General features: G+C 39.7%; 1 protein-coding gene across 3 annotated transcripts in view; it reads left to right on the top strand.

Moving 5' to 3' along the window:
• The window catches only part of CTNNAL1 (catenin alpha like 1), a 60,380-nt gene that overhangs the window by 26,701 nt on the left and 17,828 nt on the right, over nucleotides 1–15,851 (top strand). For all 3 annotated transcript variants that reach the window (XM_060100857.1, XM_060100856.1, XM_060100854.1), the window contains exons 5-10: nucleotides 2,015–2,104; nucleotides 3,149–3,319; nucleotides 6,221–6,421; nucleotides 8,550–8,636; nucleotides 12,491–12,649; nucleotides 14,467–14,559. In XM_060100857.1, coding sequence (XP_059956840.1) covers nucleotides 2,015–2,104; nucleotides 3,149–3,319; nucleotides 6,221–6,421; nucleotides 8,550–8,636; nucleotides 12,491–12,649; nucleotides 14,467–14,559 — 801 coding nt within the window. The remainder of the gene's footprint in view (nucleotides 1–2,014; nucleotides 2,105–3,148; nucleotides 3,320–6,220; nucleotides 6,422–8,549; nucleotides 8,637–12,490; nucleotides 12,650–14,466; nucleotides 14,560–15,851) is intronic.

The following is a 15,851-nucleotide window of genomic DNA, read 5'->3' as shown; positions in this document are numbered from 1 at the left end:
CAGAACATCCGTATAAGGTAGGTGTCGTTATTACTGTTTCACATGTGAGGAAACTGAACTTGAGCAGATAATAAAGTTTCCCAAGGTCACTTTTCTAGCAGGTTGAACTCAATTATGTCTGATTCTAAAGCCTGTAGTTTTCAAACCGCACCATGATGTTAGTTCTTTGTAGGTCTGTTCCCCAATTCAGACTGTAAGTTCTGAAGTTTAGGGAGGTGGAAAACCATATCAAATCCAGGATTGACTTTTTCTTGTTGTTGGGGTACTTGTGCATGAATTTATCCTGTCAAGTTAAATATATAATTGATCTCTTCTTGAGATGCTTTGGTATAGTCCCATAGGCCATGGTTTTGGGCGTGAACTTTCCTGGTTGTAGCTGGAGTTGGAAGGTGGGTATTGGCCTGGAAAGTGGCAGGCTGGATTATATGCTTCACTTAGTGCTTCTTGGACATCTGGGTTTAATGAGGCCTGTGTTTCGTCCTGTGGACCAGCCCTCTAACAGATTGAGATGCCATCTTTCTGGATCACTTGCTATCACCATACAATATATGGTGTAATGTATGGCTTACAAGTGTTATGTATACACACTTGATGCATTGTCAACTAGACCCACAGGTTTTTTTGCTAGAAGTCCTGTCCAGTATGTTAAAGACAAGGAATGGATGGAAATTTTAGAAGTGACCTCAACCTTTATTTTTGAAAGATACTCCTGATGGCTGATAATCACATTTAGGATACAGTCCTTTGGAATGTTACCTTGTGACCTGAATTAGCTTTGGAGTTTTTTGCAGTTTCTCATTTACTAGATGTAACTTTGCTTCTTTCTTTCCAATTAAAGAAAGCTGTATTGGGATGCAAGTGAATGAGAGTGATATTATTATAGGGATAACTCTGAATCCACTCTCATTTATTAAAACAAATAAAAGGAAATCACTTTCAAACTTTAGATCTTTGTTATTTGTAAGAAAAGGCTTTTCATCCAACTGACAAGTGAGGAAAAAAATTGACTAATGTGACCGGTGAAAATTTTATGTAATCCAAATTTCAGCATCCATAAGTAAAGTTATTGGAACACACCCATATTAATTTGTTTATGTATTGTCTAGGGTAGCTTTCATACTACCACTGGCAAAATTAATTAGTTGTTTCACAGACCAAATGAATCAGAAAGCCTCAAAAATTTATTATCTGGCCTTTTATTGAAAATTTTTGCTGACCCCTGATTTAGATGGTTACCAAACTATTATGAGAGTATTTGGTTATAGATTTAATCAGCAATATTTGGAGATCTTCTGTGATAGCACACATTCATATCAAGGGCTATATGAAGAGAAACCAAATGAAAAAAAACCAAACCCAAATACAGTGCCTACTTCAGAGTTTATATTCTAGTTGGGGAAAATTATACGCCCAAGAAACATCTTAAGAACATTTTAGAGCAGCATATTGGCTAAGTTTAGGATTAAAACAACAACAACAACAACAAAAAGAAAACTTGAGATGAATATGCACTTAGATGAGATTAATCAGACATGATCCCTGAAAGAGTTGACTTCTGAGTATCTATTTTGAAGGAAATAATAGTCCACACGTGCTCAGTAAATAAGTCACTTTTAATTAAGTAAAGCATAGGATGGTTGTTTCTGGTTGGGAGTGAGGTGTGTTCACATGGGCAGAATGTCAGGTGTGCAGGCCACCAGAATGTGAGCCACATGGCAGCCTCTCCCTAGGTCTCAGTTCCTGGCTGTGCTGCCCTTAGTAAGGGCAGCTGTTTCTTTCTATTCTATTGTGTTGATGTATTTACATTGAAGTTGATGTATTTACATTGATGTATTTACGTTGAAGTGGTGACATTTTATAAAACATGTATTCTGGGTTTTTTTCCTACTTTGTCACTTTTTTAAAACAATGTTACTTAATTGTTGAGTATTGCTATTATGGAGTAAATTATTTCTCCAAAAGTTGAGTTGTTTACAGGATCCTAGACTGCTCAGTGGTTTTATTCCATGTTTAGGACTTGAAAGATGAAAAGAAAAAGGCAAAAATGGCAGCAGCTAGGGCAGTTCTTGAAAAGTGTACAATGATGCTTCTCACAGCTTCAAAGGTAAGAAAATTTTTGTTTTACTGTGTTGTAAATTAATTTGAAAACCTGATTAAATGCATCTAATTTATGTATTTTACACTTTAAAAAGATGAAAATGATAAATTGGAATATGGGCTATAATAGTTAAATTTCAGTTATTCTTTAACAAGAATGTTAACTTCCATCCTCAGTTCCAAACATCAGGTAATCTATGAGTCAGCTTTGAGCAACTAAGCAGAAAATGGCTTATTAAGTGCTGTGAATGGAGGCCTGTCACACACGGTCACTGCCTGTGGGGTTTTGCTAGTCTCAGTGGGGAGCCAGCACATGTGCTCTAGAAAAAGCTAGGCAAGTTAGAATCTGTTAAGTAACAGTGGAGTATTAAGTCAGCCCTTAGCTTGTTTATTCTGTAAATTCATACCTCTAAGTCCTTATTCTACTTTTAACAAAATTGTCAATCAAGAGCTTGTAATTTCAAACAGCAGTCGGCCAGCAAATTGGTACGATTCAAGAAAGAACTAGTAAACATCTCATTAGCAGTTTGTTTAGGATCGCCTTTTCTGCTCGGAATATTGCCTCGATGCTAGGATCAGTGAAGCCACAGAAACAGGATTCACTGGAGTCTGCTTGGAAGGCTCTATTCATAGCTAGGCCCTGGAGTAGTTTTTCCTTTACATCGTTTTTTAAAAGTCAAAGATGCATCCACAGTCATAAAACATCTGTTCATTTTTCCTCGTTCTTTTTTAGCTCTTGCACATATTAGGCAACATTTTAAAAGTTTTAATCATGATGAAGATATAGGGTTGTTTTTTTTTTCCAAAAATTTTAAGTAAACATACTGAAGTATAAAGATACAGTTTTGCACTCTGCCTTTTTCACTTAACCTTGCTGTCGCTTTTTACTCATCCTACTTCCACTTTAGTGAGGAGAAGCAGCTGGGTGAGCCAGGGACACGGGAGATTTTGGTAAAGAACCATTTTTATTAGCATGGCATATTCTCTGTAAGATTTTGTGTCTTATGATATGGGCCAAATCTTAACATAAAATTTTTCAATTGTTTCAAAGACGTGTCTCAGGCATCCCAACTGTGAATCAGCCCATAAAAACAAAGAAGGAGTATTTGACAGAATGAAAGTGGCATTGGATAAGGTAATTGAAATTGTGACCGAATGCAAAACAAATGGAGAGACAGACATTTCATCTATCAGTATTTTTACTGGAATTAAGGAATTCAAGGTAAGAACAGAGAGAATATATTTTGTTTTTTTCTTGCCATTTCAAAGAAGCATCATTGTATGTAGTATCCATAGTTTTGTTTAATATTTTAGCATAGATACTTCACAAAGGCAGATATTTGTCTTTAAAACAATGCCACAGTGTACAAACTTAATATTCAGTAACATAAAGCTTAGTGTAGTTTGTGCAGAGAACACTGGTCTAGGGTTACAGTAGCTGCTCTGGCCCTGTTTAGCTGTATGGTTTAGCTGTAGCCTCTTGTCCTCTGTTTAGAAGTGTTCCTTTCCCAGCTCTAGAGCAATGCCATACCATCATGGATGATTACAGACAGCAGATCTGGAATCTGCTGGAATCCCTGCTCTTCCTTGTGCTATAGAATAGATACTTTGAGACTGTAGTAATAGTGATAGCATTAATGATACTTAAAAATTTTAAGTGAACAATAATACATGCTAACATTTATCAAGCACTTATTCTGTGCCAGCCCTGTGCTTTAAATGTGCGTGTGTGTTTGTGTGTGTGTGTGTGTGTATCTCAATCTCACAAGAACTATTATTATTATTCCCATTATACTGTCGGGGAGACTGAGAAACAGAGATTAAGTAACTTGCCAGCTAGAAAGTACCACAGTTAGGATGTGAACGTTGGCAGTCTGACTCCAGAATCCCCACCGTTTCAGGGCGGAACTCATGACAACTCAGAGATGGTGACAGTGCTCGCTCTTTAGTGAGAGCGGTGTCTAGTCGGGAAGACCCCGGAAATTGTCTAACACAACTCCCTCATTTAATAGGTGGGGAAACTCGGACCCTGAGAAGTTCCCTCCTATGCTGAGGGTTACCTCCCCCTCTAGTAGCTGGGGCTGTGACAAGGGTGGTGTCCTCCCATCTAAGTAGGAACGTGGGGTGGAAGAAAGTGATGGAAAGGACACTTACTTTTAGACGTCATGCTCTCAGTGAGTATTTTCTCATCTAATCTCTAACTTCCCTTCTAGACGCATAGTACTATACCCATGTTTTTGAGGAGGAAAGCTAATAGGTGGTAGAACCCTTGTTTAGAACCAGGACTTTCTGATCCCAAAGCCCATGACCTTTCAGTTTACACCTCTGAGTCTGTTTATAGGCTGTCTGTCCTACTCCACATCTCCTCCTGAGGGGGAGGAAGCTACAGGGACCAGTCATTCTTTCAGAGTTTTTATTACTGAAAGGAATCTTAGAGATAATTTTTCTAATTCCCTCTTTTTGTTAAGGCTGAAGGGATAGATGTCAAAGGTCAAAGGATAATAAGGAAACAAGTAGGGGTAGAGCCAGGTCTCTGGCCTCTTGATGCTGCATTTCCGGTTCCAGGCCACCTAGGGGCAGCGTGGTACCGGTGGCCGCTGCCGACAGCTCCAGCTGCTGACCTTTTCGCCAGCGGGCGTTCTGCAGAGCAAAGCGGTCATGAATAGACTCAGTCTCACTGTCAGTGGTTATCTTCTTTGCATCTGTAGAGGGAAACTGGATACTTTATTTGTTACTTGGAATATATGAACAGATCTTATGAAAACATACAAATAAGTGGCTTTCAAAAAAAAACTCCACTAAGTTGCTGTTTAAAAGCATATAAATGTCCTCTTTAAAGGAAAATAAAAAAGTTTGACATAAATGGTATGTGGACTGATTTTTATGTTGTAATTCTGTTTAAATCCTCAAATTCTCAGGTTCTCATTGTCAATTCCATACCTCACTTTTATCCATGTTCTTTCCTAGCTTAAGCAAAAAAAAAAAAGAAAAATCCTGTCTCCATAGAACAGAGTGATTACTGGAGATAACTTGGGCCAGGAGGAGAAGGGGAAGCTATTACTTCCCTGTGGCCTCTCGACCTTCCCAAATCTTGGTATTTTCAGGGATCATGTTAAAATGGGTCATATGTAAAGATTAATTTGGAATGATAGTTGTGAAAGGACTTTAAAGTGTGAAACAAATAGAAGTTATCCTTATCAGCGCAAGAATTGTGCCCACAATCATGATCATCACCACCTACTGCCTCTCAGCCCAAGTTGTTTCTGTGACATATTTCAAGGGCTAGAGGTTAAATAAGGTTGAAGTGACATAGCATATCTCAGAAAACTGAGAGAGAGAAAATTGTACTAGTGAACATGTGTTTGTCACACATTCAGGGAACTCTAAGCACAGGCTGGCTGAAGTGAAAGGAGGTTTAGGAGCTCAGAGAGATGAGATAGACTGTTAGAAAGATACGTAAAGACAAGACCCTGGAAGGTTTTGTGTTATGCGGTACAAGTTTGGGCTTGGTTTTATAGGTGTTGAGCCAATTAGAGGGAGGTGGCACTATCTGAAGAGGTATGTTTTAGAAAGATGATTGAGCTCCCCTGGTAGAGAATGTTTTGGTCAGGGAGGTACTGTTGGGGACATAAGACAAAATGTAGGGAGACTAGTTTTGCTGAATTAATGAAGGAAAAATTGATGCCTTTCCTAGTCCCTTCTGTACCCCATACCTTCCACACCATTCCCCCTGGGCTCAACACATTCATTTTTGGCTGTAACATCTTCCAGGACTTTGCCTTGGCGTTTTGTCAGATACAAATCCTTTACCTGGAAGCTGGTTCATTTTTCCTACCAGTTGCTACATGATAATGCTCCTTCTGCCTTAGTATTCATTGATCTTATAGAAATGCTTTGTTAACGACTATAGTAATAAAGCTCCCCACGGCCGTTGGTGGCTCTCGAGCAATGTGTCCTCCTGGGTTAGTGGACAATAAAGTCATCCCTGGATGCTGTATTTCTCCTGAGCTTTCAGACAGGGAAAGAAATTGCTAGCGTCTTCCTGGGCCCTGGGAGAAAGTACAGCCCATCTGGTTAGGTGGGAATGTTGACTCATGTGGATGTATATCCTTTTTGTTCTCAGATGGATATTGAAACTCTTCGGGAGAATCTTTATTTTCAGTCAAAAGAGACTCTCTCTGCGATGCTGGACGCCCTCTTGGAGCGCACGGAGGACTTTACTGATTGTGCCTATACCAGCCACGAGCACAGGGAACGCATCTTGGAACTGTCAGCTCAGGCCAGGATGGAACTGCAGCAGTTAATTTCTGTGTGGATTGAAGCTGTAAGAGCTTTATTTCATCAAAGTAAATCTTCTGTAATAGCTTTTCCCTGGAGCCCTGAGAGTTGTGGCAGGCGCCGTCACCACCAGGAGTGTGAATGTGGTCCAGAGTGGGCCAAGGGTGTCTCATTCCTTTTCTGCCCCCTACTTGGCCAGAGCATCCTTCCCATCAGCACTCACTGTATTCAACATTTCTAGGCCTGTTGTTTCTCATCCTGGCCAGTCTGGATTCTGTGCCACCATCACCATCACTATTTCACCCTTTCGTCCCCACTCTTCCACCAGACTCACCTCTGGAAAATTCCTCCCCACAATGCTTCTTCAGAGTGAAGAGCAGAGGTTCAACCAAGCCTAGAGGTTCTTGGAACCTGAGTCTTACTGCTGGAGCCGTTCAGATGTGCACAGTTCTTAACTCTGAGGACAGCTGATTTACAGACACAAGGATTTAGAAAACTTACTGAGGTTTAGATGCAATGAAGACCAGGGTAGATCCAGCTGTCAGGTGAAAGATTTTTCCCTCTCACACAGATTCCTGGTCTCAGACTGGCGGGCAGCCACTTTAAGAGCCTTAAACAGGCTGCTGGTGCGTTTCAGACGTGGGAGTTATTTGGGCAAGAGTGGCAAGGACTGACAGAAGTGGTGCAACACAGGAGGTGTGCACCCAGTCTCTTCTAGAGCGTGGATTACAGATTTGAAAGGTAGAGCCCTGAGACATGTCTCTGGCACCATTTATTTATTTCTTAGGCCTAGGATATGTCAAAAAAGTATTTAACATGGTTTACAACATACAGCATGGATAGAACAAATCTGGAAATCATGGACAAAAGCTTAGCCAGTAAAGATGAAGAAGGGTGAATGTGCCTGAGAGAGTCCAGCAGTCTGCTTCCTTGTGAAGAGATTGATTTATGAATGAAGGGTTGTATAAATCACAGATTTCCCTCATATTTTCTTGGCATCACAATATTGCAAATGCTCATATTAACAGGGAAACTTAACGACGGTAGAATGGTGTCAGGGATAAAAGCAGTATTTTGTGTTTAGTTTGAATTGTCTATGTGATATCTAATCTGAAGTGTAGATTGCTTCAGAATTAAATTTTAAGCCCAACATTCAATATAAAGAGTTTCTGTGAGGAAACGCTCTCTGTGTTGGGAATCCAGTTCTATCAATACTTAAATTTGCAGTTAGTACCTTTCACATGTTTCACAAGCACTTGGATCTCTGATTCTGCATGTCAGATGTATTTTTCATTCATTCACTTTTTCAGCAGTTGTCACTGAGTGCCTTTTATATGCCAGGCAACGAAAATCTGAAGATGAATAAGATAAAATCTTTGCCTGCAAGAATATTGCAATGTAGAAAAATGTGGGAAGGTGTGAGACGAGTACAAAAAACTTTGTAAGTGTCCTAAGAGAAAGTACAGATCATGTGTTGAGAGGGTTTGAAGGAGGTGGAATTTGTATTTATCTAGAGGAATCAAGAAGCTTCATGAAGAGATTGACATTTAACTGATTTATTCATTCAAAGAATTGAATACCTGCTACCCTCCATTTGCTGTGCCAGGTATTGTGCATTCAGTGGTGAGCAAAATAAATGTGATCCCAGCCTTCACAGAGCTTACCAAGGCCTAGTGAGGAAAATAGACTTTAAACAACAACAACAACAGAAATCAAAAGTACATATGTAACTGCAAACTAGGATGATTACTTAGAGAAAAGGTTAGAGAGGGTAAGAAGAGGGTCTAATCTAAACTGTGTGATCTAAGAAGGCCTTTCTGAGAAAGAGATATTTATGTAAGGACTTGAAGACGAATAGGGTTTTAATTTTTATCTAGGTTAAGAATGAAGAGATGAGAATTCCAGGCAGAAGATAAAACAGATTAGTTTTAGACATGATAAATTTATTAAAGAAAATTAGATTTAAAAAAATTCACCTGTTTAGAGTAGAAAAATGTAACTAAATAACTAAAATTCTCTTTTCCACTCTAACCATAAACAGGTGAATTTTAAAAATCTACTTTTCTTATAGTTCACAGATGATATTAAAATTTTATTATGTTTGTAGTTTGAGTAAAATTGGAATTACAAGATGAAAAAGATAACTCTTCACATGTACTTTTAAAACTTTTTAGCAAAGAAAGAAAACAAAGAGCATCGATGAAGAACTGGAACTCGCTATATTGAAAATCAGTCACAGCCTCAATGAACTTAAGAAAGAAGTAAGTATAGTTTGACATCTAGCCTCTTTTAATTCTTTGCAAGTTGTCATGTTGTATGGTATATATAAAATGCCTTAGCATTAGTATGTTCCTGTGCCCAGAAAATGTTTGTAACGTTTTCCTTTGACCTAGTTATTTTGAAGCCACTGTTTTATTAGTGCCATCATTCTCAAAGCTTGTACACAAATATTTATAACAGCCCGAAACTGGAAACAATCTAAATTTCCAGGGAATTCCCTGGTGGTCCAGTGGTTAGGACTTCACGCTTTCACTGCCAAGAGCGTGGGTTCAATCCCTGGTTGGGGAACTGAGATCCTGCAAGTGACGTGGTACGGTCAAATAAATACATAAATAAATAAATATCCATCAACAGGGGAATCAATAAATGAATTTTGGTATAACTATCAAATGCTATTCAATAAAAAAGAACACTATCGATACGGGTAACAACATGGATGAATTGCTTAAACGTTACACTGAGTGAAAGAAGTCAGACACAAAAGTGTGTGTGTGTAATTCTGTTTAGAAAAAATTCTTTAAAAGGCCAAACTGATTTATAGTGACAGAAACCAGCTCAGTGACTGCCTGGGGTCAAAAGTAGCGGGGGGGCCTCCCTGGTGGCGCAGTGGTTGGGAGTCCGCCTGCCGATGCAGGGGACACGGGTTCGTGCCCCGATCCCGGAGGATCCCACATGCCGCGGAGCGGCTGGGCCCGCGAGCCATGGCCGCGGGGCCTGTGTGTCCGGAGCCTGTGCTCCGCAACGGGAGAGGCCACAGCAGTGAGAGGCCCGCGTACAGCAAAAAAAAAAAAAAAAAAAAAAGTAGCGGGGGGACTTCCCTGGTGGCGCAGAGGTTTGAGAGTCCGCCTGCCGGTGCAGGGGACGCAGGTTTGTGCCCCGGTCTGGGAGGATCCCACATGCCGTGGAGCGGCTGGGCCCGTGAGCCATGGCCGCTGGGCCTGCGCGTCCGGAGCCTGTGCTCCGCAACAGGAGAGGGCACAACAGTGAGAGGACCGCGTAACGCAAAAAAAAAAAAAAAAAAAGGGGGGGGATACTTACTACAAAGGGGCATGGGAGAACTTTTTGTGGTAATGGAAGTGTCGTAAATATTGATTATGGTGGTAGTTACTTGGGTGTAAATGTTTGTCAAAACTCATCGAACTGTACCCTTGGTACATTTTGTTGTATATAAATTATACCTTAATAAAGTTGATATTTTAAAATGTTCTTTTGGGGCCTCCCTGGTGGCGCAAGTGGTTGAGAGTCCGCCTGCCGATGCAGGGGATACGGGTTCGTGCCCCGGTCTGGGAGGATCCCATATGCCGCGGAGCGGCTGGGCCCGTGAGCCATGGCCACTGAGCCTGCGCGTCCGGAGCCTGCGCGTCCGGAGCCTGTGCTCCGCAACGGGGGAGGCCACAACAGTGAGAGGCCCGCATACCGCAAAAAATAAAATAAAATAAAATAAAATAAAAAAATAAAATGTTCTTTTGGCTGTGAAGATTTCCCTGTTCCCTGGATGAAAACTTTATCATCTAATGACTTATTTGGTCACTCTTAGGTAATTGAAAGTCACTTTAAGTCAGGGCTTTGTGAACTACAGCCAGGCTGTTTTTTTTTTTTTTTTTTTTTTTTTTTCAGGCTGTTTTTATAAATAAAGTTTTTTTGGGGGACACAGTTCTGCCCATTTGAGTTGGGTAGTTGCGACTATGTGGCCTGAACAGCCTAAAACATTTACTCTCTGGCCCTCTACAGAAAATGTTCATCAATCCCTGCTTTAGGTCATAAAACACAAACTCAGTTCAAAAATGAGAATGTTCGTTCCAATATATTAATCAGTATTTTGATTCATTCAATTGTAGGGCTTTGCTCCTGTTCCCCACTCCTCTAGCTCGCCTAGGGCTTTTGGGGGAATTGTGGTCTCTTGTCTCTTTTTCAGGCCCTTCATCCCCTATTATCTAGCTTCTGTTCCAGATCTTTGCCAGGTTGTGGCACAGGGAAAGAAGAGAGGAAGTGGGGAGTTCTTAGTGATTGGTGCCCTTACGAGATGCACTAGGCTCGAAGATGTTTAAAGCTGACTTTCTCTGTCGTGAATACTTGAGTGTGCTCTTCAGAGGCTCTCCTGGTTGTCTCCCCTGACCAGCCCCTTACTTTGTAACTTCTGTGCCACTTTGCTCCCTCCATTTTGGGGTGTGCCTGGGAGGGGACTCACAGCGAGCACCAGAAAGACCCTCCTCACAAAAACTTTTCTTCTCACTTATCTCTAATTTCTTTGTTCTTTTATATTTTTTAAGAGAGTCAAGGGCTCAAGAGAATGAATTGGTTTGGGGGAGTTTCATATATAAATTATCTGGTGATGTTTCATTGACCTCTGTTGAAACCTTCATTTTAACATCCTATTAAACATTAGAAGGATATGGTCTTCTATGGTTTAAAAAAAGCCTACTCATTTTTTCCAGCCTATTCAATTTTAACTAAACTATTGTTAAGACTGTGACTATCAGTTGAAGATAAAATCTTTTTTTTTTTTTTTTTTTTTTGTGGTACGCGGGCCTCTCACTGCTGTGGCCTCTCCCGTTGCGGAGCACAGGCTCCGAATGCGCAGGCTCAGCGGCCATGGCTCACGGGCCCAGTCGCTCCGCGGCATGTGGGATCTTCCCGGACCGGGGCACGAACCTGTGTCCCCTGCATCGGCAGGCGGACTCTCAACCACTGCGCCACCAGGGAAGCCCTGAACAAAAAATCTTTTGGTGATAGACTGAGTGGCTTTCCATAAGCTTCACTTTCCTTACCTCTGAAATGGATATAATAACATCAACCTAGAAGAATTTTTATAAGGATTAAGGGAGATAATGTCTGTAAAGCTACTTTCAGTACCTTGCACAGAGCAGGAACTTCATGTTTATTCACGCTTCTTCCCTTGGAGTTTATAAGTTGTCTCCAGAACCATTTGTAAGATTTACGTGACCTTGAACAAGTCACTCAGTCTCTAGGGACCTGTTTCATAGTTTGTAAAATAAAAGGCTGGCATTAGCTATTTTCTATGACCCTGATGGTTAAACAGAATCTTTTGAATTCTTACGTGCATTTAATTTCCAAAGGAAAATACATTTTAATGTCTTTGTTTCTGACTGTAATTATTCTCACTTGATTTCATGAAAGTGGACTACCCTATTGTTAATTTTGTACAAAGTCCTGCAGTTTGAATGGACATTGGATTACTTCCAGGAAAAAAAGAATCACTTCATTCAAATAGGCTTAGTTAAAAATCAGATTTTCCTTAGGACAGTGTTATTAAAAATGATCTCTTTCTGGTGAACCCCAAAATAACCTGTCATAACATTTTTTTTTAAAGGCAGGATAAGGAGAAGAAAAGATTTTGGAGTTAATAGTATGCAGAGATGTTCAGTGAGAGTGAGCAGTGCTTAAAATCCATTCCGCCTAAAGTTAAATAAAACCTTGAGGTTTTCATTATCCTTTTATCCATCATTTCTCCTGTGACCCAAGAGTTAGACAGTAAAGCTGTGGATAGCAATATAGATAAACTGTGAGCCCCCGAGGAAGGGGTTGTGTCCTACTTGTTATGTATGTCCAGCCTTTAGTTCAGTTCCTGCCATAATGTAGGTATTTAATAAAATTTGTTGAATATATATTTTATGTATACATACATGTATGTGTGTGTGTGTATATATATATATATACATACACACACACACACACACACACCCCTCAGCAGATCAAGTGGCACTGATATGAGGTTGCCACTCTTTAGTTTTTAAAGTACTCATGAGGTTTTTGGTCACAAAACCTTATTATTTGTTGTCTTTTTTTCATTACCCTTCACTCCCCACATCTGCAGCTTCATAGTACAGCAGCTCAGCTGGCAGCAGATCTGGTAAAATACCACGCTGATCATGCGGTTCTCAAAGCATTAAAACTTACTGGAGTAGAAGGAAATTTAGAAGGTTTGGCTGAATATGCCTGCAAACTCTCTGAACAGAAAGAGCGGCTTGTTGAGGTGAGCAGTAGGTTGCTTGTTAAAGAAACTGTAGTTTAATGAAAGCTGTACTATCATCAGGTAATATTAACACAAATACCGTTTTTGGTTTACTCATAAGGACGTTTTCTCTCTTGCCTTTGGAATCTTAAAACTATCATGTTTATCTGTTCTGTTCTTACAACAATTTGTCCTCTAAAACAAAACAATAAAAAATGCTAGAACCCACAAATGCCCTTCTTAACCTTCTTCCTTATCCCATCAAAGAGATTAGATCTTGGAGCAGAGCAGTGGAGATACAGCGTAGGACCTTGTTTGTATTTGAATCTTTTGAGTCTCAGCAGGAAAGAGATGGCACATTCAAATGAGGTTAATCTTAAGAGGGTTTAATAAAGGAGCCATTTACAATTGCATGGATAGGATGTGGGGAAACCATGAGAGTACAGGAATTGGGGCTAGTGACAGCAGAGCTGGTACTACTCCTACAACCAAATTAACAGGGGGAGTGAGTGGTTTCTGGAAACTGGAAGGGCACAGAGTCCTTCAGAGAGCCTTGAGTAGTTGTGGTTTTAGGACTAGACACAGAGACAGCCCACGGCAACCTGCAGGGAAAGAGCATGAGAATAAAGGCCCTTCTCCTCCTCATCCCTGCTGCTGTATTGCTGGGGCTTCCCATTGGCCAAACACAGCTGTAGACCACATAGGTCAGTCTCCCAAGAAGGAAAAAGAGTGGATATGGAGGGACAAAGAGAAGACACTCAGCACAGTATTCCTTCTCGGAATCTCTTCTGTTCTGCCCAAATCTTTGTTATGTGTTACTGGTGCTTTACCTGCCCCTTTTGTTATAATTCCAATTATTGATTGATATTGTAAGCCTTCTACCTAATGAGAATGTCAGACATCTGCTAGTAAAGGAATGTATACTTAAGCCATGTACACGTGAAGAATATATCCCCTTGTCTATATGAGGTACATCCCAGTCAACATGTATATTAATGCACAGATATGAACCACCTAGCTGTGTTCATATTATCTAATGTCCCCAGCTCACTGAATCTCACATACTAATGGTTAGAAGGAACTTTTAGACTAACTAAGCTAGCTTCCTCTCCTTTATTTGTTTACATCTGAAAACTACTAGGGAGCATTCTTAAAATGACTGTAGATACATCTCCTTTTTAAAATAGATCTGATGCGTTTTGTTTATAAATCAAGTATTATGACTGCAGGCAAACTTGCTAATTATAGGAATCCTGCAGCAAATCTTCTTAAAAAGTGAAAAAAAAATTTTTCCCTAATTTTCTGTTTTAAGCCTCAAGAAATTATTGAAAAATTATTTTCAAAAATTTTCATTGATACAGGCTCTTTACTCATTATATCAGTCTTGCCTAATCGAGTGTTATCTTCAGTAAAAGGTGTGTTAATTGACAGGGAGAAATGTTATTTGTTGGCAGAAAGAATGTGTAGCTTGTGGTAGCTGACATAGTTTAGCTGAGAGACCTTGGATAAGTCCTTCTCTGAGCCACGTTTCTTCATACGTAAAATATGTGGGCACTACAAGGTCCTTTCAGGATTCCTCTTGGTTCTAATATTCTGTGACCACCTTGCCATGATCAGATAGGAAGTAGAAACAGTAGGGTATATGCTAATAAACCCGTATTTGTTCCTGCTTTGCTCCTAGAGAATCCGTTGGTAACCAATGCAATATTATAATAATCTTATTAATGTACAAATGTATTTTTATAGGTTTTAATGTTTTGTTTTCTTTGTTAATTACAAAATGATGCTATGTATTGTGAAGAATGAGAAAGTTGAACTATAGAAATGGTTTTTTGTAGACCTGTCGATTGTTGAGACATGTGTCTGGGACAGAACCTCTTGAAATAACCTGTATACATGCAGAGGAGACATTTCAGGTGACTGGCCAGCAGGTATGATCAACAGCAGATCGTTCCTTCCATATTATGTTTTATCTGAGTGTCATAACAAATTGTGCACAAGGAAGACACAAATGGTTCTGCAAAACTACGGGCCAAATCTACTGAGCGAAATGAAGGTAATGGAATTTTTGTTGGTAGTGTGCCAGAACATTCCATTGGATTATCTGGTCGTCTGCCAAATTAGAGATTGGCCCATTTAATTGATGCCCTAGTTTATATCTATTTAATTGAAGCCATTTACAATACAGGTCGTTACAACATGTTTGAAAACTAAGTTATCATTATGTGATAAGCCATAAAAACACTCACATGTTTTGACACAATAATTCCTAAGGGCATAAGGAGATTAAAAGAAAAATAAAAACAATACTTGTTACATTACTTATAATAAGATTCAATTGGAAGCAAAATAACAATCTTAAGTTAGGCAAATCATGTATTATGATGTTACAGTAATAATTTTGATAACTAGAATTAGCAACATCAAAAAATGTTTCATTAAAATGTTATGTGACAAAAGCAGGATACAGACTTGTTTATATGCTATAATTGCTACTATATAAAATGTACATATATAAGAAAATGACTCTAAGAATGTGCAGAAATGAAAGTTCTGCTTGTTAGGGAGAATTGTGAGTTATTTTTTTCTGAATTCTCTATAATATGACTTCATTTTTATAATTTTCAAAAGCATTTTAACAATTGATATCGCATTTAATACTGTCTCTGTCAAATTAAGGGAAAAAGGGAGGGACAGAAGTTCCTTTTCCTTTTAGGTCTAAGCTTGAAAATACAATTTACCAGGTGTATTTGTTTCATTCATCATGGCAGCCAAAAGGACTTACTCCTTATTGTATTATTGGATGGCAGATGTCGAGCCCCTGGATTTATAGTTGAGAACAGCAAAAGCAGCTTAGAGACAAAGGTGGTGTGTGCCCTCTAGCAGACCCAAGTTGGATGCTGGAAGGATGTTTATGCTTCCCGTGGAGAACAGTATCAAAAGCTTCTCACGGAAACAGGAACTATCTGAGTGACGCTCAGCAGTGACCATCGGCTGAGCATTTTATTATAACCAGAGGATCTCTGTTTATTGGGAGAAACCAAGGCTTCAATATTTACTTGTCCATTTGGGAGTCATACTACTTGCCTTGGCCATAAATGTATTTCAGTAGAGCTAAAGTTTGACTCTCCTGCCATATACAATCGGCTCTTGTTATCCTCAGGCCCTGCTTGCTATTTGGTTGTAATTCTCTGCTTACTGTTTTCATTGCAGCAGGGATATT

The sequence above is a fragment of the Mesoplodon densirostris genome, chromosome 6, assembly GCF_025265405.1.
Source record: "Mesoplodon densirostris isolate mMesDen1 chromosome 6, mMesDen1 primary haplotype, whole genome shotgun sequence".
In the NCBI taxonomy this organism is placed as follows: Eukaryota; Metazoa; Chordata; class Mammalia; order Artiodactyla; family Ziphiidae; genus Mesoplodon; species Mesoplodon densirostris.
This window is presented reverse-complemented; position numbering and strand designations above follow the sequence as displayed.